Source organism: Aphelocoma coerulescens, chromosome 13, assembly GCF_041296385.1.
Source record: "Aphelocoma coerulescens isolate FSJ_1873_10779 chromosome 13, UR_Acoe_1.0, whole genome shotgun sequence".
In the NCBI taxonomy this organism is placed as follows: Eukaryota; Metazoa; Chordata; class Aves; order Passeriformes; family Corvidae; genus Aphelocoma; species Aphelocoma coerulescens.
Genome location: NC_091027.1, coordinates 1008013 through 1032029, shown reverse-complemented (window position 1 = coordinate 1032029; position 24017 = coordinate 1008013). Strand labels below are relative to the sequence as shown.

Sequence of the window (24017 nt, the reverse complement as noted above, 5' to 3'; positions counted from 1 at the left end):
CCGGGGGTCCAGAAGAGGAACAATACATAACCAATATCAGCAACCAACAAGGCTGCTGCTCTTTGGGTTTGTGTGGTTTTAAAATTTCATCCTCTTGAGAAAAATGTGGTTACTCAGTTTTCTGACAGCTGTGGCTGGAAGTTGCAAAGACTTTCCCAAGCTGGTCTGCAGCCATGGGAGCGCAGGTGCTGGGGTCACGCTGTGGGGGGCACAGGGGGGACACTGGTTGGTCCATCTGGGCTGCTCATCATCACCTGCACTCCCAAAAGTCAGCAGAGTGCTAGAGTGACAGGGTTCTTCACAGCTTGCAGTGTGCATCTTGGGTGAAAAATAGAGGAGTGCAGACAGAGTGGGAATGTGGAATTTAGGAATCTGTACCCAAAACGTTGCCCTGTTGAGTGCACGTCTTCCTCAGAGGCTGCGCTGTGGAGCGGTGCAGCCCAGGCAGGTGGGCAGCTGTCCTGTTCCACGGGGTGATGCCAAAGAACAACTTGTTTATTATTTTTAACAGATATTTAACACGGTGCCAGAGGCTCCGGCGTCGAACTCGCAGCTGCTGTTATCCCGCAAGAAGAGCACGGAGTCGAAGCCTCCCTCGTGCAGCGAGCGGCCGCTGACGCTCTTCCACACGGCCCAGCCCAACGAGAAGCGTGAGTGCCCTCCCAGCCCTCCAGCTTTGCCCTAATCATGCCTAACAGACTGTCATTTCCATGCCATTCCTGTGCAGTTTTCCTGCTGTCAGTGGAAGGGGTGATTCCATAACAGGGTCAGGCTTCGGTTTCCTCTGCTGTTGTGTTGGTGGGGAATGGAATCTCTCCTGGCATGCAAGCCCTTAACCAGGGCTCTACATGAGGCTGCCTCAGCACGGGTTAAAGTGTTGCTTTCCCCTCCCCACCTGATGGGCCCCCGCGTGTCCCCTTCTTGTGTCCCCTTCTCATGTTCCGGAGCCGTCATCGCTGCCATCATCGCTGCCATCAGCTGCTGGGCCCGGGTGCCACACCTGTGGCAAGGGAGGCCACCCGCCGGCGTCCCCTCAGGGTGGCCCTTTTGGGATGCCCTCAGGCACTTTGCCTTTTACAGACAGGAAAACTCGGCCAGGAGGTTCGGCATTTTCCTGAGGATTATGTACCATGGCAGTTTAAAAATGTTGGAGCTCATCTTTCCATTTCTGTCACTAATTGATGCTCCAGATATTTGGGTGAAGGAGCCAAGGCCCCAGCCCTGCTCATGGGGTGGCAGAAATGTGTCTGCTCAGGCTGTTGTTTCATGTTACAGAGTAAAGCCAGTTTCCAGCTCTCTGGTTCTTCCTGCCCCTGTGCTCCTGGAGCCAGCCGGCTGCACGCAGGGAGCTCTCCCAGTTTGGTAGAAAAGCAGGAGAGTCTCCTGGTGAGCAGGACAAGCACAAGTGGAGCAGGGGAGGTTGGGGATAGCCAGCTCCCCAGACAGAGTGGACAGAGTGGTCGCTGTGGACTTTGCTGACTCCCAAAACATGTGGGTTTGTCTGATTAAGTTACTGTTAATTACCAGGCACTCTCCTTTCAGAGGGTGTAGGAGAGATCTGCGTGGGTTTGAGGAAGCAGTGATGGCCCCAGAGCGTGCTCTGGAAATGGTGTGGGATGACTCTCAGTGAAGCCTCAAATATCAAATGCTGCTTTTGAAAACTTTCAGCCCCAGTAATTTATTTGCTGCTAACTACACAGTGGCTTGTCAGCCTCCGGGCTGGCCGGGCTGCCGGAGCCTCCGTGTGCCATCCTCCCCGTGCCTGGGAGAGGAGCTGAGCTCATTTCTTTATTTCTGCATTTATTTATTCCCATGTGAAGCAACATTTTCTAAGTTTTCCTGCTGACAGTCTATAACCTCCTGTGTCTTTGGGAAGCCACCACTGTTTTATTCAGTGTTTGCCTTCCCTGCTGCACATCACTTGAGAAATATGTGAGGTTTCCTCTCTTCTTCTTTTCTTCTTCCTTTGCTTTCCTTTCTTACCGGTCTGGAGACAGACCAAGGCTCTAGGTCAGGGTGAAGCACAAGGGCTTAGGCAGCAGCTCAAGCCCAGTTGAGCACCCAGTTGTGAAATTGAAAGTTGAAATTGAAGCTAGAAATGTTCAAAATGGGAGCAGGGTGCACATTTTTTAAGACTGGGAGCAGTTTGACATAAAAAGGAGTGACAGTGGATTTTCCATCACTTGAAATCTGTTCATCAAAGTCCAATACCTTTCTGACATTTTAGCTAGCATTCATCACACCAAGCTGTATGTAAGTCAAAAATTGTCGTGTTCAACAGACAGGGAGCAGATTAGATAATTGTGAATAATCTATGATTATAGTGATTATTTTGTTGTTAAACATTTACCTTTTTATCCACATCTGACCCAGGGAGTGGCTGTTGGTGACACAAGTGTCACCAACACAGCAAACACCATTTTGTTCCTTATCAGTTCTTTTGTCATCCCCTCTCTGGTCCCTGGGGTCACTGTCACCAAAGTGCCCTGGGATCAGTTATCAGGCAGGGCCCTGCCCCAGCACGGTGTGGCTTTCCTGGAGAGAAGGGTGCTGCTGAGGCTCCAGTGGCTCTGCCTGCCTGACTTCCCACTAAAGATACAAAGTTTGGGTAAGGGGTAAAAGGCTCTTCTGCCCTCTGCATGCTGGAAATGCTCTTGAGCTGATGGGCAGTTCTGCTCTTGGAGCTGTTAGACCAAATTAAATCTTCCAGCAAAGAATCCTTCACATAAGCTTTCAAAAGCATGAAGCAAAGTACAGTTCCAGCCTTTTAAAAAGGAGGAAATAAAGTAAAAAAATAAAATAAAAAGGAGGAAATAAGAGTTTCAGATTCTGCCATTCATCTCCCTTCCCCTTCAGCTGAGGCACTTCCCGGTCTGTGGCTGTTGGCGAGTGGCTGCTGTGGAGATTACAGGGACAATCCACACTGATCTGCCCAGCTTATGGAGCTTATTCCCAGCCTTCAGCCTTGGGCAGCAGATGTTTGCAAATAATAAGCTGGTGTCAGTCCACACTCCGGGGGCTCAGGTCAGCTCCTCAGGGCTGGCCGGGCTCAGCACAGGCAGTCCCTGGACTTGGCCAGCTGGGTATAGGTGGTCTGTCATGGGCTGCCTAAAACCTGCTCTGGCAGACACAAAACCAGAGAGATTTGGGGCTTTTAGGTCCTTAGCTTAATTTCTTTCTTATTTCATCTGCTGGCTCTCACATCTGCCTGTCAGTGTTTGTGGAGGCCAGCGCTCTGCTTTTCTTCTCTTCTCCCTCTTTGTCTTTTACACGGATCATCTTTTTCATCACAAGGTGCTGGTGCCCTCTGAGCCCAGAGGGTTCAACTTTTGCAGAGTGGGGACAGAGAAATGTCTGTGTTGCTTGTTCCCATGGTGGCTTATTGCAGATCAAGTTTAATGAAATCCAATTTCAGGAACATATTGATGTGTATCAACAACACACATCCCTGGCTTTGGCTCATCTCTGGAAGATAAGCTCAACCTGAGCTAAACCAAGCCCTGTCCTGCTGCCCTGTAAGTGCTGATGCTGTCCAGGTACCTGGGAAATGCAGCAGCTCCAGAGAAGGAGCAGGACAAGGAGCGGTGGACTCTGCTCTGGGCATCCACAATCCTTTGGCTAATGTGGCTTTTCCCTTTGGAGTGGTGGCAGAGCTGCCCCTACACCCCAAGACAGCCCTCCTGCTAGGCTGTTTTACAGGCAGTTCCTTTCTGCTGTGTGCTCAGGATTAACCTTTCACACAACCCAGGAGTTCCTCTTGCACTCTTTTACCCCCCCCTTTAAATGTGCACAGGGTACAAATTAATATCGTGCATTCACCTCACTCAAAAAAAGGTGGAATTTAAAGGGATTGAGAGGAAGGACTTTCTACCACTACATGCTTTGGGGTTGTAGTTTGACCATGTTATTGTGCACTGTAAAAATAATTTTGGAAAGATATATCATTGAAGTAGGACTCTGTGTTTTCCAGCTGGTGCCTGTCTCTCAGGAAAGCCACTTCCCAGAAGCAGCCGCTCTCTGCCTGGGGCTGCTCTCGTGCCATCAGTGTTGCTAATTGCTTCTCACAACTGCAATTACTGCTCCCGTGGCAAAGGCGTCTCCTGGAAATGAGTTAATGGGGTTGTGGGTGACCCGAGCAGAGCTGAGGAGGGGACCCGTGCTGTGGTGGCTCTTTGAGATGCACAATATTGTCAGTGCTCGCTGCTGAAGTTACACAAACAATGGGGAAATCTCTCAACACACGCGCTAGAGGGAAACAGGGATCTCTGAGAAGCTCTGGCTGTCAGCAGAGCAATGGCAGCACTTCCCCAGCACTGGGGGATGCCCAGCACATCCCATTCCGCATCAGATCCAAAGGAAAACTTCTGCTTCGCTGCTGCTCCGCATTTCGGAAGAGCTGAGCCAAAATGGAGCAGGGACCCATCCCCTTCCCCTTTAGACCTGGCCAGGAAAGAGAGACAGTAGTTGGTGTCAAATACAAGGCTGAAGCAACTTTAACTGGGTGATCTTCCCTGTTCCTGACCTAAGGTGTTGTCCTGCTCTGTCACCCAAACACTCGGTCCCTTCGGAGCTGATTTCAGTCACACAAATCCATTCCCATACGTAGTTTACATTTCAATTTCTTTCAGGTTGTGGCATTTTGGATGCCTTTGGGGATGTAAAATATTAATACCTTGAGAAAAGTGTGTATTTTGCTGCTAAAAATGGTGTTCATTTAAATGTAGTTGCATCTTTTAACCCAAAAGAGCCAAAGAGTACCTGGTATTTCTTGTGGTGTAATGTATAATGTGTCTGTAACTAACTGAGCTCTGGGGAGATGTCCCTGTTTGCACTGGGACAGGATTTCCTGGGAACGCTCGATGCCTTCGTAGCCATTTGCTCTTCACTTTGTCTGCAGTGGCAGCTGATGATTCTTGGGTTTTGGTGTTTTCTAGAGGAGAACAGGAACAGCATCATCAACTCCAGCCTGGAATCCGTCATCTCTTCAAATGTAAACAGCTTCCTCAACTCCAACAGTGCTCCCCAGCCCAGCCTGAACTCGAGTGATCTTGAACTAGAAGTAATTAAGCCCAACAGGCCAAATTCCCTGTAAGTACAGTGATAATTAGTGTTTTATAGACTCTTCATCCTTAATCTTTAATCAGAGTTGTCTCTTAATCTCAGCAGTTTGCTGAAGAATACAATTTAACATTTTAATTTTTAATGGGCACCAAACACAAACATGTGCCCTGCATTTTTAACTCGGCCTAAGCAGTGCAGTGAGTTATTGTGGGTTACATCTGCCATCGGTTCCAGCTCTGATGGTTTTGCCCATGTGGAATATTTTTGAGCAGAACTCCCTAGTGCTGCCTGGCCCATCTGGTGGTAACTCCAACACACACAAAGGACTTTTCTTCTGAGTTCAATCCTGTGACTGTTGTCAGTACAGTTGATCTGCGGCCAAATCTGTGCTGTTGCTTCTGCTATTGCTTCCTTCATCTGGAAAGTTCAAGGGAAAAAATAGTGACCTTAGCAATGCCTCCCTGGGGATGGCCCAGTTATTTATGAAGTCCCTGAACTTGCCATGGCGGAGCCCTCGCGCGGTGGTGGCTCCGCTGGGGGAATTTCCTTCCTGCCAGGCCCTGCAGCATTTTCCCACAGAACCTCCCCTCCCGGCCACGTGAAGATGTGCTCAGATCTCCAGGAGGTGCAGCCCGTTCCCCCGGCTGCTGGGCGTGCCCTGCGCATCCCTGCGGATGGGCAGCAGGAGCTCGGCTCCCCTCGCGGCACCGCTGGGTGCGCGGCCCTCCCAGTGCAGGGACCCCGTCCTTCCCACAGCCCGACACTTCCAGTGTTCACTCACCCGAAGCACCCCCATGCCCTGAGGGCAGCCAGGGCCGTTCCTGGTGTAGCTGGGTGCCCCTGGGGGCTCAGCATGGCCAGGGCCAGGTGCCAGGGCAGGTGCTGTGGTGACACTGTTGCTGCTGCCTTGGCTGGGTTGGGTTTGGGGTCTGGGGTGCAGCACTCACTGCAGAGTGTGGGATGGCTCCAGGCCCTGCCGGGCTCTCGCAGGCAGGAAGGTAAGTGTGGAACAGACACAGGCTTCATCCAGCTTCACCATCTGCTCTGCTTCCATCATCATCCTTCTGCCACCAAACCCTGAGCTGCACCAGCACCACAGTGGCTTCTCCTCAGCGTTCCCAGGAGCAGGGTTGGGAGGCCCAGCCCCTGCCAGGAGTGCTGTGGGGGCAGGACAGACCACCCAAAGGTAGGACACCTCCAAATCAAGGCTGTGCTTTACATATGGTACATACAGAGTAAAGATGCCTCTCTCTCATGCCTGGTTGAAGCTCTGGAGTCAGGCACATCCCATTCCCCCAACAGGATGGCTTTAGTTTATCATTCAAGGGGGCAAAAATGGTGTGGCTTATCACAGAATGAGGTTTGTGAGCCTGGATCTTGCTGGGACCTTACAGGGATTGGTTGCCAAATTCACAGTTTTTCAGATTTCCAAGAGTTACCTCTTCCTAATGATTTCTTTCTTAACAGAAGTTATAAAGAAATTCAGCAGAATAACTCAGTTCAAGCTGTGTGAGGCTCTGGGGAGCGGAGGCACCATGCTGTTCCTGAGGGATTAGGTGAGCAGGCTGGCACTGAACCAGGTGCTTGTGCCATTTCAGGAGCCTTTAGTTCTGTGATGTGAAACAGGGCTGAGCAGGACGGCATTGGCAGCTCGTGGCTCTGACAGTGCTGGTGGCATTTGGTGCTTTTCCGCAAGTCCAGGGATTCTGGGGTAATTTCTGCACATGCAGGAACATACATTTGGTCTGTGTTGAGCTAAAGGTTGAAGTATGGATCCTAAGGGGGCTAATACCACAGGGAAAATATTCTCTGTGACCTCAAGTATTTAAATCAAATGTCTTTAATGCAATCTTCCAATCAGAAAGGAAGCATCTGACTTGATTTTATTCTAAGTGTGTATGGATATCACTCCCCCTTCTAGCCCAGGAGCGGGAGCTGTGCCAGTGATTTTGAGAGCTCCGTGGGGTTCTGCCCTCAGTGGGAATGGGGTTTGCAGTGGTGAGAATGAGGAGGGTGAGGAGGGCTGCCAGGAGCGGGTCTGTCCCCAGCCGTGCCCTGTGGCTGCGGGCTGGGTCGGGGCAGGGTGTCTGAATGGTGCCAGTGTCCGGCGGCTCCGTCCCCGCTGCTCCGCAGGGCTGCCCCAATCGTGTCTCCATAAAGGCACTTCTGTTTGTCCAGGCAGCTGAGCAGTGTGGGCTTTGCAGGCAGCCTCGGGCAGCCACGCACTCTGCCCCGGGCTGGGGCATCTGGTGCTGCTGTGCCAGGGGTTCTGGTGCTCCCCTGGAATTACCGGGCCCACAATTAGGATCTGTGGCCATGGGGAAGGTCTGGAGGTGCCTTGGGGTTTGCACTCCTTCAAACACTGCCAAATCCTCTGCTGGTCAGGACTTTGGAGTTTTTTCTTGTGCTCTTCACAATTTCCTGCAATTTTTAGCTGTGGACCAGGGCCATGGTTCAGGAGGAGCTGACTCTCCTGGCAGCCCCCATGAGCACAATGGCTGCTGAGCTGAGAGCCTGTACTCACCCAAACTGGGAAGCTGCAGGGAAAGGAGTTGGGTCATTCTGACCTTCTTCATTCCTACTAAAGAGTCCTACTGATATTCCTGTGGAAATTACTCCTGGGGATGTCAGCGGGAGGCTCCTTGGAGTGCCAATGTTGAGGCCTGCAGGCCTGGGGTGTTTCTTGTGTCCCGTTTGTGGCCGTGAGTACCGATGTATCCAAGGTGGCCTCTAAATGTCCCAGCTGTAAATTGTGAGCACCATCTGTGAAATGAGAGATGTTTGTTTGAGCTTCTGTTTACAAAAGCCCTTGGCTCCCTGCTAAATGCTCGTGTATCCCCCAGGTCTGCTCTGCTGGGAGCTGCGCCAATTCCTAAATCCCCCTTGTGAGCGAGCGTCGCTTCTTCCCAGCCTCTGTTACAGCAGTGGCTGTGCTGGGGCTCAGGTCCTTCCACCTCAGTGCTGGTCCCCCTGTCCCTCTCCCCAGGGAAATGGGCTCCTTCTGACATGCTTTCTCTGGAGCACAGTCCAGAGACTCCAATCCAGAGGGAAATTGTTTTGCTGCAAGGCTCAGGCTCTTCCTTCCCAGCCACCAATCGGGCTTTTACGATGGGAATGCATTTATTTATTAGGGCTGGGTTTTATTTTTATGGAAAAACTGCTCTGGGCAGGAGTTGTACTGGGTGAGTCAGCGGGACTGCTGTCCCGTGCCAGGAGCTGTCACTGCGGCTGCAGCCGCCCGGGGACTGGGACCACCAAACCGTGGGCAGGGATTTGTGTCCAAAGCAGTGTTAGGTTTCTGTGTCCCACCAGGTTTCTGTGTCCCGTTGGTCTCTGTATCCTGTTGAGTGTCTTTATCCTGCCCTTGCAGAAAGCATCTTCCTTAGAAAACATGGCCAAGCACGAAGCAGAAAGCAGTGCGTTTCCAGCAGAGATGTGTGCTTCAGCTGAGGTAGGGGAAGGACAAGGGAATGGCTTCATACTGATAGGGGAGGGTTAGATGGGATATTGGGAAGGAATTGCTCTCTGAGAGGGTGGGCAGGCCCTGGCACAGGGTGCCCAGAGCAGCTGTGGCTGCCCCTGGATCCCTGGCAGTGCCCAAGGCCAGGCTGGACATTGGGGCTGGGAGCAGCCTGGGACAGTGGGAGGTGTCCCTGCCCATGGCAGGGGTGGCACTGGGTGATCCAGCCAAGGAGATACAACTGGTTTAACACCCTTCCCATGTCCTTCCGTGCCTCCAGGCCTGTCAGTGTTCCCAGTGCTGGTGCCCATCCTCACCCTCAAGCTCAGGGTACTGGTGGCATGGGGGCCATGGGCCAGGCTGAGTCCCCACACTGCCAGCCCTGGCCCAGGCTGATGCTGCCCCTCCTTCACCCTGGGGACTTGGCATTTAGGGAAATAATAACCTTGGGAAACTTGTATTTAGTCAGTACATGTCTATTTGCATTTAATTTCATTTTCTCACTGACCAAGTATGGCTATTTCTTGCCCTCTGTGGGTATGGAAAGAAATTAGCAGATCTAAGGTCTAGTGGTCATGAAAAAATAACCCAGTTACTCCAAGGAAGAGTGGTTATTTCCACATGCTTTTGATTTGCAGGACTGGAATAAATCTTCATTAGACATCCCAGTTAAAACTGAACATTCCTCTTTCCATGCCTGAAAATGAGAGAAATTTCAAATATTACTGAATTTGCAAAACAGTCTCCATCAGGGACTTCTCTGAGTGACTGGGAGGGAGCTGTGGGGCAGAGGGGCAGGGGACAGCACACCAGAGCCGTGGGGCTGGGGTGATGCTGCACCTTCCTCCCATTGCTCCGTCCCTGTGCTTTGCTCTGAAGGCCCTCACCATCCCAAATCCAAGTGCAGCATCCCAGAATCATGGAACCACAGACTGCTTTGGTTTGGAATGACCTTAAAGCTCCTCCATCCCATGGGCAGGGACACCTTCCACTAGCCCAGGCTGCTCCAAGCCCCGTCCATCCTGGCCATGGACACTTCCAGGGATGAGGCAATGCTTCAAACAGGAGAGGGTAGGATGTTTTTGGAAAAATGGTCTCTTAAAAATGCAGAGAGCTTCGACAGTTATCAGCTGGGACTCAAGAAAGCAAAAGAACATGAGGTGAAGCAAGCAGACCTTTAAATGCTGCTGGTTCCTGTCCAGGGGAGCTGGACAGAGCTGCAGGACAGGCCAGGCTGTGCCTGCTGTACTGTGCCTGCCCATCTCTCCTCATCCAGAGGGGCTGTGGTGAGCCAGAAATGAGTCCTTAACCTGCCTGACCTCCAGTTCCTCTCCCTGTGCTCCCAGACCCTGGTTCTGCTGAGCTTTCATGGCTCTGTGCTTGGTGGCTCCTGTTGTTTATATTCCTGAAGAATAATGGCAATTAGAGGCGCAGGAGCAGGTCCCACCCTCATCCTGCCTTCCCGGCAGCCACCTTGGGAATGTCCCTCTGAAATGGCATCTCTGGGACTTCTGTTTAAGACATCTGCTCATAAATCAAGTGCTCCTGTCCCTGAGGAACCTGGATTCTCATCCACTCTCCTCGCACCCTGATATTCAGCCCCACTTTAATTTGGAAAAAGGCCAGGAAAATGCACTGGTGTTTTGTTTTGCTGTGTGTCACTATAAGAACAGTGACTTGTTCTCAGAGGGGTCCAAATCAGGTGGAATTTCTTCCTGGAAAGGGTGGTCAGGCATGGGAAGGAGCTGCCCAGGGAGGTTTGGAGTCCCCATCCCTGGAGGTGTCAAAGGAGGGCCAAGATGTGGCACTCAGTGCTCTGGGCTGGGGACAAGATGGGGATCAGGCACAGCTTGGACTTGATAATCTTGGAGGCCATTTCCAGCCTAAATGACTCCAAGATTCCATGTGTTCCTCCTGGGTGGCAGAGCTGGTGCCTGGGAGGGGGTCCCCTGGGATGGTGCTGGCAGGGATGGGGCTGCCAGCCTGCTCCAGAGGCTCCATGTTGCACTGGACTCCCTGTGGCCTGAGTGGTTCTCACTGTAGCAAAGACGTTTCTATTTCACTTTAATTTCATTTTCTGTTTCTCTGTTCACATGAAATTCCAGAGCAAACCCTGTGCTCGGCGCGGGGACTCGGCCATGGCTGGGAGCTGCCTGGCGCATTTGGGGTGGGGAACGTGGAACTGCGAGGAAATAGGAACTTGATTAATTGCGAGGCTTTGGGCAAAACAAAGCTGTTTCTTCTTCCTTCCAGTGCATTGTGGCCGCCTGGCCGGGAGCCACTGCGGCTCCAGAGCAAGCCAAGAGCTGGGAGAGGCGTGTTGGGGCCAGCAGAGCAGGGCTGGGGCTCCCCGGGGACCCTCCTCTGCTGCTGTGTCCCCTGCTGCCCTTCCTTGGGGGCATTGAACCCTGAGCACCCCGTGTGTGCTGGGCACCCTTGGGTGACTGCAGGGAACCCCAGCTGGAAACTGGAGCTGGGGGGAAGCGTCTCCCTCCATCCTGCTCCCTGCAGCCACTCAAAGCTCAGCCCAGACCCCAAAACTCTGGTCTTCTGCCTAATCTGGGTTTGGATTGCCAAGGCCAGCCCCGAGGGGTGGATCTTTGGGCTGCCAAACAATAAATGGCATTTTTGGGGGATTAGGTAAAATCTTGTAATCAGAGCAGCTCCAGAACAGCCTTATCTAAATTGCTCTTTAAGAGGAGCAGACCTATTCCCAGCTGTGATCCTAGGCTGGGACAGGAGGCTTTACACCCAGAATCTGTGGTCCCTGCGGGTTGGGATGGCCGGAGCTGTGCAAGAGGTGCCCTGGGTGGCCCCCAACCCTGGGTCCCCAACCCGTGCTTTTGCTGCTTGAAGTGTTGCCTTCCAGGCAGGGTCAGGATCCTTGATTATTTCATCTGCCCTCGATACCTCCTCGTGTGGCTGCTCAGGGTTTGCATCTTCTGTGTCTCAGACGGAGGTTGGTTCGTGCTCAGGAGGAGCAGAGATCGCTGCCAGGTTAGAACAGAACCCGCCTATCTCCCAGTCCTCTTACTTGAGAAAAGCTCCTAAAATTTCCAGTCTGCTGCTTGGCTGATTCCAGATGACATAACATTCAAACTATCTTATGACTTATTTATTTTTTTTGGTGCAGACTGTTGTGAGGGTGTCTGTGTGTTTGTTTCTTTTAGAGCAGTTTTAGCTTGGGAGTCCTAGATCATGCCTGTGGTGAGAAAGCTCTGTAAACCAGAGTGATTCAGGGCTCTGGCAAACATCCTTAAACCTGGCTCTTGGAAAACAGAAGCAGCAAACTCAGTAGACTCCACAGATAAATACACTTGAGGCTTAGTTGCTGATAGCCATATGATCTTAAAAGTAATATATATATATATACATGTATATGTACAGATTTCGTATAGAAGGTTGAACTTGATGATCTTGGGAGTCTTTTCCAGCCTTAGTGATTCTATGAATTCCTTCCCCTGTTGTATTTAAATAATCCAGGATTTATTTTCTAAGCATCTGTATCCTTCCATGAGGTATTTTAAGATGTGTGGAAAAGAACGATGCTTGTGGGCCACAGGAGCAGGGGTTGGTTTGGGGAGGGCAGAGGGAAGTGACAAATTTCCATTTGAGGTGGGATATTTCAGGCTGTTTGGGTCAGAGGAGGCCCCAGCAGTGGGACCCTGCCTGCCCCAGCATCTCCGTGTGCTGCTCCGGGCTCGCAGGAGGCAGAGCTGGGATCTGTTTTCCTGCTGTGTGGGCTCTCCACAAGCCCTGGAGTTTGGCACAACAACTGTGCAAAGCTTTAGCTCCTTCACTTTTCGGTCGGCTCTTGGTCTAGAAACTTTCCACAAATTGAGCTTGAAAATGAAGCCAAATGTTCCCATAAAACAAGTCTCCAGCCCTGTGGCCAACCCCATGTGACCCAGTGGTCTTATATCAAAATATTTTCTCTCGGCTCATCCATTAAAACAAAGGTAATTTGTCAGGCTGGGAGCCCTCTGCTAACGGGAGCAGGCGCCCGTCGCTCCTTCCCCAGAGTTGGGGGTGGCTTTGAATCCTCTGCCATGCCTTGGCCATGGCTGTGCTCCTCTGGGGGCTGGTGTCACTGGGGGCATGTGGGTGGCTGCAGATGGACGGACAGATGGACAGACAGATGGACAGATGAATGGCCTCTTCAGAGGCTCCACACTCCAGGCCACCCCGCAGCTCCTGCAGCTTGACTCCCACCATCCACAGCTTTTCCCAGTGCTGCCCCTCAGGAGACTTCTTAGATGTTTCTGCCTTTGAAGAGCTCTGTTCTATTTGGGTGATGCTCTGGGAACATCTAAGGATGCTTCTCGCAAGCTGAATTAAATTAGATTTCCCTGCAAGAGTTCTAAAAAAGCACCTTAAACTTCAGCAGCACATGATGCTTTAGAGGCAGCTTTCTGGAAAGCCTTGGAAAAAAAAAGAGATCTTGCACTCCATTGCTTTCCTAATTCCTGTAATTAGTGTGGAGATCGCTGCACAGCAGCAGCTTCCTCAAAGAAACTGCCTCAGACAAATATTGGCTAATGGAAATTGTACTTTCAAATAGAGCAGGATTTGAAATCCATCCCAGTCACTGTGGGGGGATGGATGCAGGAATCAAAGATGCTCCACCAAAGCCTTTCCCGGGGCGGTCACAGGCACTCTGTGTGTGCTGAGTGGGTGTGTGGAGCTCAGGATCATCATCCTGCTGGCCAGGCTTCTCTTCTTACCTTTCTTCTCCCCTGCCTGCCTTCCCCCCTTGGATTTTGGGGTCCTGGGGTGTTCTGCTTGCCCCAGCCTGCTCAGCCCCCACGTCCAGCTCCGCTCCCAGCACCTCTGCTCAGTCACTGTCCGAGTTTCCTTTGGGCAGAGTCTCAAGCATGAGCCCAGCCAAAACTTTTATTGAGCCCGCTGAAAGCAAAATGATGGTACATTAGGTCTTCCTGCCACCTATAAATGTCACCTCAGATGAAATATAGCAGAGAAACGGCTGAGTGCATTCTTTGGTTCCTCTTTCTGCAGGGAGATCAAATTCAAAACCAGGGATGTAGCCCAGACTCTCCCTTGTAAAAGTCTTCTGACAGCTCTGGGAGTGTTTCTGAGGCAGTGCCGGGCTCCAGCCGCACCACACAGGCACTGGGAGTGCTGAAAGCATCCCAAAGCTCCCCCGTGGCCTGGCAGCTCCAGCTGCCAGTGCTGGAAGGAGCTGGGGCGGCAGAGGGGACGTGAGCAGGGTTCAGATGGGGACCACCCCAGGGGCCACCCCCCGCACGATCGGATTTCCCAGCAGAAGGCTGACAATTCCCCCTGAAGGGGCCGAGGAGACCAGGGCTGCTGGCTCACAAAGACATCGTGTCTCCTCTGAAAGGAGATCCTCGTGCCTGATTAATCTCCTAAATTAGCTGGAGCTGTCAGGCCACCGCTTTCCCCTCACCTGGGGGTAACCCAATCCCGCGGCCGCTGTGCAGACACTGGTGGCAGGGCAGTGCTAAGCTGGGACATTGTCAGCAGCACAGGAGCTGGCACCAGCCCCCCGCCTGCCCCCCGCGCTGGCACCGCGCCGGGCCTGGGAGCGAGGGATCCGCGGGCTCCTGCAGGGAAGGTGTCCTGGCTGGGCAGTGGGAAGGGAACCGGTGGGAGAATGGAGCACTGATCCATCTTTTGGTGTTGTCTGCACCAGCACGTGGGATAACATGAGTGCCAGTGGCTGTGTCACCTGTCTGTGTCACCTGTGGAGCTGAGGAAAATCCCTCTGGCTTCAGACTGTGCCGAGCTGAGGGCGGGAGTGGGGAGAGGGAAGGGAGATCAGGCATGGAAATGGCTCCCTGCTCCAAACAACTCCCAGGCCTCACACTGGAGACCCTGGGGGAACCCTGAGGAGCAGGGAAAGTTTATCCCTTCCTTTTGCCACAAACACGCTCTGAGGGCTGGAGCCCCTCTGCTCTGGAGCCAGGCTGGGAGAGCTGGGGGGTTCACCTGGAGAGGAGAAGGCTCCAGGGAGAGCTCAGAGCCCCTTCCAGGGCCTAAAGGAGAGCTGGAGAGGGACAGGGGACAAGGGTCTGGAGTGGAAATGGCTTCCCACTGCCAGAGAGCAGGGATGGATGGGAGATTGGGAAGGAATTGCTCCCTGTGAGGGTGGGCAGGCCCTGGATCCCTGGCAGTGCCCAAGGCCAGGCTGGACACTGGGGCTTGGAGCAGCCTGGGACAGTGGAAGGTGTCCCTGCCATGGCAGGGGTGGCACTGGATGGGCTTTAAGGCCCGCTACAGCCCCTGCTTGAGCAGGAGGTTGGGTTGGAAGTGCTGGGTGGACAGCACAGCAGTGGGTGCAGCACAGGGAGATTTGGGAAAGCACAAGGAATAAGAAGTGGAAAAATACCCAACCAGAAAAAAGTGAATTGAATGTATTAATCTTTGCTGTATTTGATTACTGGGAAGAGTTCTCCAAGGCTACATGTCCAGCTTGATGGCAGGGAGAGAAATTGAGGCTGGGCCAGTAAACTGGGAGGGTTGTTGTGCTCACACCTCCCAGCTGGGCTGCACTGGGAGGGGCTGTGCGACTGCAGGAGGAGAGTTTTGGGGGTTAGAGCTGCTGAGGCAAAAATGTTATTGCAAAGTCTGGTGGTTTGAAGTAAAAAAAAAAGATGAAAAAAGAAAGAACAGAGCAAACATTGCATTTCTTTTGATATATATGATCAAGTTGGATTGTTTCAGTGTTGTGGTCTTCGGGGTTTGCAGTGAAATGCTCTGATCAGCTCTCATAAATGATGTTTGCAGAATGCTGCAGAGCAAAGCAGCACGAGGCCAGATGGATAAAACTAAATCAGGGAAACCAAGAAAATGCAGAAAATTATTATGCAGTGGCTTTATTTATCCATTATTCTTAAATCACCTTCTCAGGCCCAAATAATCCCCATTGTTTCCCCCCCTGCATGTGCCCTCTGTGGGCAGTGTTGGCTCCTCATGCTGCAGGGAGATTTACCTGCAAAAAAATGAGACTTTGAGCCCGTGGTGCTGATGAGGCTCAAAGAAACTTAGTTTTCTGTTAGGATCTGAGCCTGGAAGTGGCCTCCTATCAAGTTATGTGGGGAATATTCCTTAGCCAGGAATGAATTTTTTACGGTGGGGAGTAGCTGTTCTGCTTCAAGACATTGCTTAAAAAATGACAGGAACTTCTCTCCCTTTGGAGAGCTGGCAGTACCAGCTCCTGTGGGGAGGTTGCTGCTGCCATCCCGAAATCTGTGCCCTCCTTGGGTGTTGGCAGAGCCCTGCTTTTCCCCTGTGGGACCCTGGGAGCACGTGGGGCAGAGCAGGCGCATCCCCCATCGCCTTCCTTGCACCATCCGGGCGTCCTTCCCAGCTCCCTGCAGCAGAACAGCTCTGCCAGCCAGAGGAGGGCTTGGTCTGGGGGAATAAGGACCAAATGCCCTCACTTTGCACCCAAAGCCAGGCTTCCAGGGCAGTGGGTGCTGCAGGGCTGGTCCCCCTGGAGCCTTGGGCAGGGGTCAGGGCTCTCCTTCCCTGGAGCAGGTGACGGTGGCTGGCAGCAAGGACAGTGTCCTTCCATATCCCTCAGCTTCCCTGCAGCTCTGAGTTCCCAAAACGAGGTCACCCTCAGCCACATAGCTCAGGTTTAGCTGCTTGTGGCTGGCAGAGCCAGCTCGGCAGCACCACGGGGCCGCCCGGGGCACAGGATGTGTTTAGCTCAAATATTTGAGCCTCCTAAACCCCCCACAGCTGAGCTGGGAGCTGTGATCCCACAGGGACTTTAATTTCCTTCATTTTCCAAGGATCCCATATGGTTGTTGGGGTGGCAGATGGGAGAGTTTTCTTTTCTGGGGGATGTAAGATAGCAGTGCATTGAATGCCAGAGAGGAGTGAGAGATTTCTGGAGGGCTGTTGAGTTCTGCTTAATTGCAAACACAATTTGTTGGTGACTAATGCACCCAGCCTTGCAGCATTACCCTGTGTTCGAAGCTGTGGCACGATGGAGAAGCCATGACTAAGATGCTGGCTCCTGATTTACCAACACTTCCCTCCTAAACTGCCAGTTTGGCTCCCTGCTGCCACATTACAACTTTCCTATTAATAATTAAGAGCTTTAACACAGTTTGAAAGCAGTCAGTTCAACATAAAACCTTCCAGTCTGATTTTGAGTCTGCTGAGAGCCTTTCGGGCAGAGAGAAAGAGGGAGGGGGGTATTGATGGAGCAGAAAATGCAGCTGCTGAGCAAATGGTGGATTGGATTTTGGGGAGAAAATCACACCTGTGAGGGTGGGCAGGCCCTGGCACAGGGTGCCCAGAGAAGCTGTGGCTGCCCCTGGATCCCTGTCAGTCTCCAAGGCTGGGTTGGACAGGGCTGGGAGCAGCCTGGGACAGCGGAAGGTGTCCCTGCCCATGGCAGGGGTGGCACTGGATGAGCTTCAAGGTCCCTTCCAACCTCAGGCCATTCTGTGACTCTGTGTCCTGTCCAGGCTGGTTCGTGTGGACACCTCGCTGCCTCCATTTCCCTGTCTGTCCCAGTGTGAGAGCAGTCACTGGTGGGTCTGTACCTTGCTGGTGACACTGGTAATTCCATTACAAACAAGGTGTGCAGCTGTTACTGAAATGCTGTTCCCTGGTAAGGCGCTCCCATCACCTGGAGCTCACCTGGTGGGGAACACACCTGTGCTGGCACCAGGCTGGTCCTGCAGCTTCCTTCCCTCAGTGCCTGCAGCGCTTGCTCATGCTGAGAACTCATCTATTGCTGACTCTCTGCCTACCACCTCACTGTCTCCAGCATTAACAGCAGGCTCTGAGCTCCGTGCCAGGATTCTGTAGCACACCAGCCCTGTCATCTCCTCCCTCTGCACCATCGAGCATCATCTGTCTGCGCTTGGAAATGGGAATGTGGGACAACAGCTCCAGCTCTCCTCCCCAGAGTCAGAACTCATCCTGGTCTCTCTCTTACTCAAGTGGAAAAGCTTTTAGATGGTTTATGAAATGACTAAAGCAGGGAAATATTCCCACACATTGGAAATCAGCCAAGCAGCAAAGTGACAAGACAAATCCATGTGCTGGGTGCCGTCAGGATTACAGAGGGACACGTCCGTGTTGTTGGAAAGAAGATCCTGAAATCTGTGCTGATGGAGATGGGGAACTGGTAAATGGAGATGTGGGGAAGGTCTCTGCTGAAGAATTTGAGATTTTTTGGACCAGTTTGGTCAAGTGATGCTGACCACAGGGCATTTTAGCTGCTTATTTCCCTAAATGTGTAATTTTTTCCACCCAAACGACCATGCAGCAACATTATTCCTGAGAGAGTAACACTGCCAGAGTTTAACAGCATTTATCTTGCATTAAAGTACCAAGCAGAGAAGAGCCCTGCCAGACTGGAGCCCTGAGAGCTGGTGGTCTGGTCTGGGGTGGTGCTGCCCGGGAGTTGCTTCCTCGAGCCCATCCATTGCTCCAGGCTTTGCTAGGACCTGCAGCACTGCTTGAGCTCCATGAGCTTCCCAAACCCAGGCTGCCTCCCATTTCATTTAGGCAACAGAGCCACGTCTGCTGGTGAGCTGCAGTCTTGTCCTTGTTTCAGCAGAGCTGAAGTGCTCTGGCATTACATAAAGCTGTAATTTTCTTTTTTCTTGTTACCTTTGAGAAGAACCTTATGTTCTGCAGCTTTGTTTTATAGGAACAGATCAGGGAGTAAAGGGCTGGGTGGCCCTTGATGTATTTTGCTGCAGTCAGGTACTGATCACGTCAGAATGGGAATATTGTTGTTTATTCTTAAGGTGATTTCATGAAAGGGCTAGAATCCATCAGTGGGCTCTGCCCATCCATAGCTGTGAGATGTTCTGTGGCAGAAATAGCCCTGAGTTCCACAAAAATAAACAAGTTGTAAACATGTTTGAAGTGGAACTGATGTCCTCCCAGCCAGGAGAACAAAGCACAGAAGTTGTCTGGAGACCTGCTGAGAAGGGCTCTGAGAGCTGCACATGCCTCGGGGGCCTGAGCTGGGTGAGGAGCACCAGAGGCAGCCTGGGTGGAGCAAGAGGAATGAAAGAAGCAGGTTAAGAGAAGGGATCACAAAAGAGATTTTTTAGCTCCAGCAGTCTTGAAATAAGAGTTACTGCTTTTTTTCACATGTTTGGGCAGCAAACTAAACATCTGCAAGGGAAGGGCAGCATGTACTGCGAGCACAGGAAGCAGGGAGGAGGATTTAGCTCCTAAATTAATTTCCAAATACTCTGTTTGCTGGAAGAGTGGGATTGCTGGAGGGACACGTGGAGTGGAAGGTGCAGGTGCCCCTGCAGGCGCTCTGGCACAGTGCCCTCCTCGCCCTGCCCAGCCGTGCTCCCTCCCTGCGGGATCACAGCCGCCGCTTCCGAGGCGCAGTTGGACCAGCGGGAAAGGCAAGAGCCTCAGGATGCCTTGGGCTATGGACTCATGGAGTTCCCCCAGCTGCTTCTGCTGAGGAAAGGTCCACTCTCACCTTGGAAGACTCTAATTTGAGCCATTTCTTTGTTTCCTGCTTCTGATGGTTTTGGTTCTTAGCAATTTTCTCTGTTTTGTTTCCACTGTGCACCCAACAGGAAGAGCCCCTCGCAAAGCCCTCCTGAGTAAGAAGAAGGAAAAAAACCGTCCAGCTGACATTTGCTGCCTGCAGGCAGCAATGAGAACTTCCCCCAGCCTCTCACCACCTCTGCTCTTTTTGTGAGAAACAAAGGAAATTGGATCCTACAAGAAAACTGTTTTCCAAAACACCAGAGACCTCGGGATAGCCCATTCCCTCATGTGCACTGACATCTCCAGCGAGGCAGGACTCGGGTCTGGCAGTCACATAAGCTCAGGAAGGTGATACTCAAGCAGCAGCTTGAAAATAAATCCCTGTATTTCATGGGGAGGTGAACCCTTCATACCCATCATACCCCAGGGTCTGCTGGTGCTGGGGGGAAGCTCAGGTGGGTCCTGAGCTGTCCATGGGTTCTTCTTGAGGAGATGTTCTGGAAGGACTTGCAGAGCAGCTCAGTCACCGTAGGACCATGTTCATCTCCTCTGTGAGCACCAGCTGGGCACAGGGTGCTCTGCACACCCCACTGCACACGCTGGCACTAGTGAACAGTTCTCTCCATGGATCTGCTGGGCATGGGGTGTGTTTTCTTTGACACCAAGGATCCTAAGACACCAAAATCCTGCTCCAAATCAGTGAAAACCTTAGGCAGGTTCTGTGCTGGTTCTTTCTCTCAGGCTTTTTTCCCTGATAACTTCGAGAATCCTGCTGGTTGCATTCCCCACTGCCACGAGCGGAGCGGGCGCGCAGTTGTGGAGCGATGACAGAGTGACTTGAGGAGAAATGAGAGCTGCATTCTTTTGCCATGATTTCATCTCAAAAAGTGTAGTAGCAATTTCTAGTCCCAGAGCCCTGTGCCATTGGATTTTCCTTCCTTCGTGCTGTGAAGAAGACCAGGGTTGGTGGCAGAGATGGTGGCAGTCCCATCACTGGCACACCCAGTGCCATGTCCTCTTGCACCTCGAGCCTGCTGCCCACAGGCAGTGGTGGGAGGGCTGGTGGGTGTTGGTGGCCACTCTCAGCAGGACAGGCCCAGCCACATTTTGGTCACCAGCTCACTGCCTCTCCAAGTCCCACCTTGGCCAAGCTCCCCTTGGACAAAGGAATTGCTGGGCCATCTCTTTGTAAGAACTGGTGCTTAAAGGGTTAATTTTGGTAGTTTGGGATGACTTGGTGGCCTTGGTAGCACCTCCCATTTGGAGGTGGGGATAGATGGAGTATTTGGTAAGTACCAGTGGCTGTCAGGTTTGTTAAAGACTAAGGAAAACTCATTTTTCAAAAGATGGACAGCTTTGATGATAGAAATGCAAAAGGATTGTTTTTAAATAGTGATGATTATTAGCAGAACATTTTGAGGATGTAGTTGATAGCCTGCCTGACAGCATTCCCTGTTTCCCAGCCTCTGGAGAAGTCACGCTGCTCTGCTGTATCCCATTTCTCTGTGTGTAATCTCTGACATAATAAAGGTGTTGCCTGTAATTTCAGAGGGAATCAATCCGTGTCTGTTGAATCCAGTGACACAGCTTCTGCAAGGAGTCAAGCCAAGAGTTTGGCCTTAAGCAGAGATGGTCCAATTTCTGAGGGGAAAGCGTCCGTGTCGTAAATATCCCCCTGTGGTGGCAGCCAGAGGACACTGTGGAAGGTTAAACGTTGGTCTGAACTCCTGCAGGGCTGAGGTTCTCCCACGTGTTCTGGAGCCACCATTCCCTGAATCCCTTCCCTCTACCTCAGGAGGCCCCAGCTGAGGGATAAGGACATCCCGGGGGTTGTGCCCTGTCCCCACCTTATCAGGGGCCTGTGTGATCAGAGGTACCGTCCCTCTCTCAAGGAAAGAACATAAGTCCTGATGCTTTTACAAAACTTTTGTTTTTACAAAGGCATTTGCAGTGTGGAGAGGGATTTCTGGTGTTTTATCAGGGATGGAATTTCTAATCTGAATTGGACAGGGAATACCAATGAGTGCTAAGCAGAGAAGCAGTAAATGAATCAGAGTCAGATTGGTATTTTGGTACAATAATTGCTTTTTGGTGAACCTGAGAATGACCTGAATCAAACAGTTTGGAAGGACCCAAAAACTTCTGTGTGCAATTACCAGTTCAGTAACTCGATTCAGCTTCAGTTGACAGCTCTGGCTTCGGGAATCAGCACGAGGGGAAAAAGGGATGGAAAACATGGAAAACAAAATCAGTAACATTTTTATACACTGAGTGTATGAGCACCACAAGTGACAGACAGAGGGGGTGGAGGCTGCTCGCAGGCATCATTAACGTCCAGAAATACCAGCAGCTATTTCTGGGAGCACTGGGGGAAGCACAAGGCAGGTAAGTGGCCGTGCTGCCAGCACAGACCCTTGGCACAGAGGGTGCTGGGCACAATGGACGGGGCAATGGAGCGGGGGTTCATTGGAAGATCCAGCTCTTGTTGTCCAGACAAATGCAGATCCAGCCTTGAAACACTTCCCAAGGCCTTGGCACTTCATTTCGTAGCTGTGTCTCATGCTCGGAATATTCCCAAGGCACTCGCTATCGTCGGCTGTCGTCTCTCTGTCTCTCGGTTGCTCTTTGTTGCTGTGGTTGCATGTTGATAAGGTCTCTGGTTATGTCTTGCAGCCCTCAGAATCCAAGCCCAACGTCACCCCTCTCACCGTCCTGGCCCATGTTCTCTGCGCCATCAAGTCCTATGCCCACCTCCTCTACGTCCAGCGACTCATCCCCCATCAGGTCTGTTGCACAATTCGCTTGGCTTTTTGTTGCTTTTGCTATTTCTGTTCAATTTCCCTGGTTTCCCCCACTTCACTTCCCTTTCCCTTGGCATCCTGCTCAAACCCTCCCAACACAGCTGTCTGCACTCAGCAAGAGGGGAGCTTTCAAACCCTCCTGCCCCAGGAGAACCCCTGGAACACCCCGAGCCTGCAGCCCCCCGGGGCAGGGGAGCAGAGCTGTGCCTGTGGTGCTCAGTGTCACTGCTGGGCTCAGCTCAGCTCCTGCATTGGCTTTGCTCTGCTCTGCAACAGGTAAGAAGTGTCCTGCGAGGAGTAAAGAGCCTTTGGAAAGCACTGCCATCCCTGGTTTTCTGGCCACAGCCTCATCTGGGATCCCAGGAGGGTAATGGACACGGGGCAGCACAGGCTGCTCGGTGCCCAGGCCACAGGGCTTGGGCATTGCTGGAGCAAATCATTCCTGGGAGCTGCAGATGAACCAGCACAGGATTCCCAGCCACTCCTGAGCAGCGGGTCAGGCTGAGCTGTGCCAGCCCCAGGGGGTCCCCCTGTGCCCTGGGGTGTCTGGCACTGCCTGGGGGTCCCGTGCCCTTGGCACCGGTGATGCCATCGTGCCATGAGTGCACCGTGAGCCTGAAAACACCTTTTGCTTTTCATCTGATGGTCTCAAGTGCTCCGCTTGAGCAGTGCCTCCCCTGCAGTGAAGGACCCTCTGGAGCGGGAGGATTGTTTGCCTATCCTGGTTTTTAAGTGTTTGGGAGCTGCTCGTGTCAGGCAGCTGGAATTTGGAGAGGAGAGACCTCCATTTTGGGGCTCTCTTCACAGCAAAGCCAAAACATTCGCAGCTCCCAAGTTTTGAGTTTGGTGTGAAGGGGAACTGCTCTTGCCACGAAGTGTTGCGGCTTCCCTGGGCTCTTCCGAGGAACTCAGGGGAGCTTCAAGTCCTCGGAAAGATAAAAATCGGTAAAATCACTGATCTGAGAATGGTGACACCTTGTTTCCCATGCCAGCAGCGTCTGGGGGCACTTCATCACTTCCCTTGGCAGTGCCACAGCTGAGCAGCAGTGCAGGATGTGGCCTGCTGCTCGAGTGGCTCAGAGCCTGGTTAGGTTGGCACTGGCACTGTCGCCAGAGCCTGGCAGTGTCCCAGCTTTCCACCAGCCCTGCTCCAGCCTAAAGCTGGGAAGGATGGGTGGGGATTCCAGGTGCAGGGACAGCTCTGTGTGCCTGTGCTGTGCCTGAGGAGCCCTGAGGCCCCTCATTTTCCCCTCTCTGTTGGCAGTTTGCTCCATTCCTGGCTCTCCCTGCTCCAATTCCCTCCCCTGCAGCGTGGGCACACTGACACTTCAGCAAAATCCAATGGCTGTTAAATCTTTGTTACCTTCAGGTACAGGCTCTGAAGAAGTGCAGCAAATTCTTCATGGACTTGCTTGGTTTTCTGTTTTGAAATAACCTTTCTCAAGTGCTAATTCTCCCTTGTGAAATTCTTGTGGTTGCAGCTGCACTTGGATGGGTTTGGCAGAGCGGGGCCGGTGGCAGTGGGTCACTGCCAGCACCTGCTGCCACCTTTGCTCTGTGCCAACCTCTGGTCAGGGATGGCCCCTCAGATACAGGACATTCCAGCTCCAGCCTAGAGCCTGGAGCTGTCCTGGGGACCCCTGGCTTGGGCTGGTGCTGTTTGGGCACCAGTGTGGGCTCCAGTCCAGGTGGTGCCAGCTGGGCTCAGAGTGGGATTTGCATTGTGGTGAAACGTGGCTCATCCCCGAGAGCCTTCAGCCTCTGCCGGTGTCTCCCTCCCCCTCCCTGAGCAGCGTAGCCGCGGACCCCGGCAGAGCAGCAGCCCCCATCAGCCCGGGGCAGGGGTGTGGGTGTGTGGGGTGGCTCAGTGCCCACACGTGGCCTCTCTTCCAGCTCCCCTCTGCGCAAGGCCCGCGCGCTCTACGCCTGCAAAGCCGAGCACGACTCCGAGCTCTCCTTCACGGCCGGCACCGTGTTCGACAACGGTGAGTGCTGGGGCTGGGGGCTCTTCTCAGGGCACAGCTCAGGCTGTGCTTCCAGCGTGTCCCACGGTGGGAGCTGCAGGGTGGTGGGACCGGGCAGACCCCGTGGCTCCGGACCCCTCCTCTAAGTTTAAGGGAGACCCTGGTGAGCTGTGCCTGCCCTGGTGTTTACCATACACAGAGCCATTCCCAGAGGGCTTCTGCGAAGGGGAGATTAGATTCCAGGTATCAGCACCA

General features: G+C 52.6%; 1 protein-coding gene across 3 annotated transcripts in view; it reads left to right on the top strand.

The window, feature by feature from the left end:
- Positions 1-24017, top strand: part of ARHGAP26 (Rho GTPase activating protein 26) — a 101537-nt gene that overhangs the window by 74605 nt on the left and 2915 nt on the right. For 2 of the 3 annotated variants that reach the window (XM_069028635.1, XM_069028637.1), the window contains exons 19-22: positions 512-650; positions 4935-5088; positions 21671-21781; positions 23692-23783. In XM_069028635.1, coding sequence (XP_068884736.1) covers positions 512-650; positions 4935-5088; positions 21671-21781; positions 23692-23783 — 496 coding nt within the window. The other variant, XM_069028636.1, reaches the window with a different exon arrangement.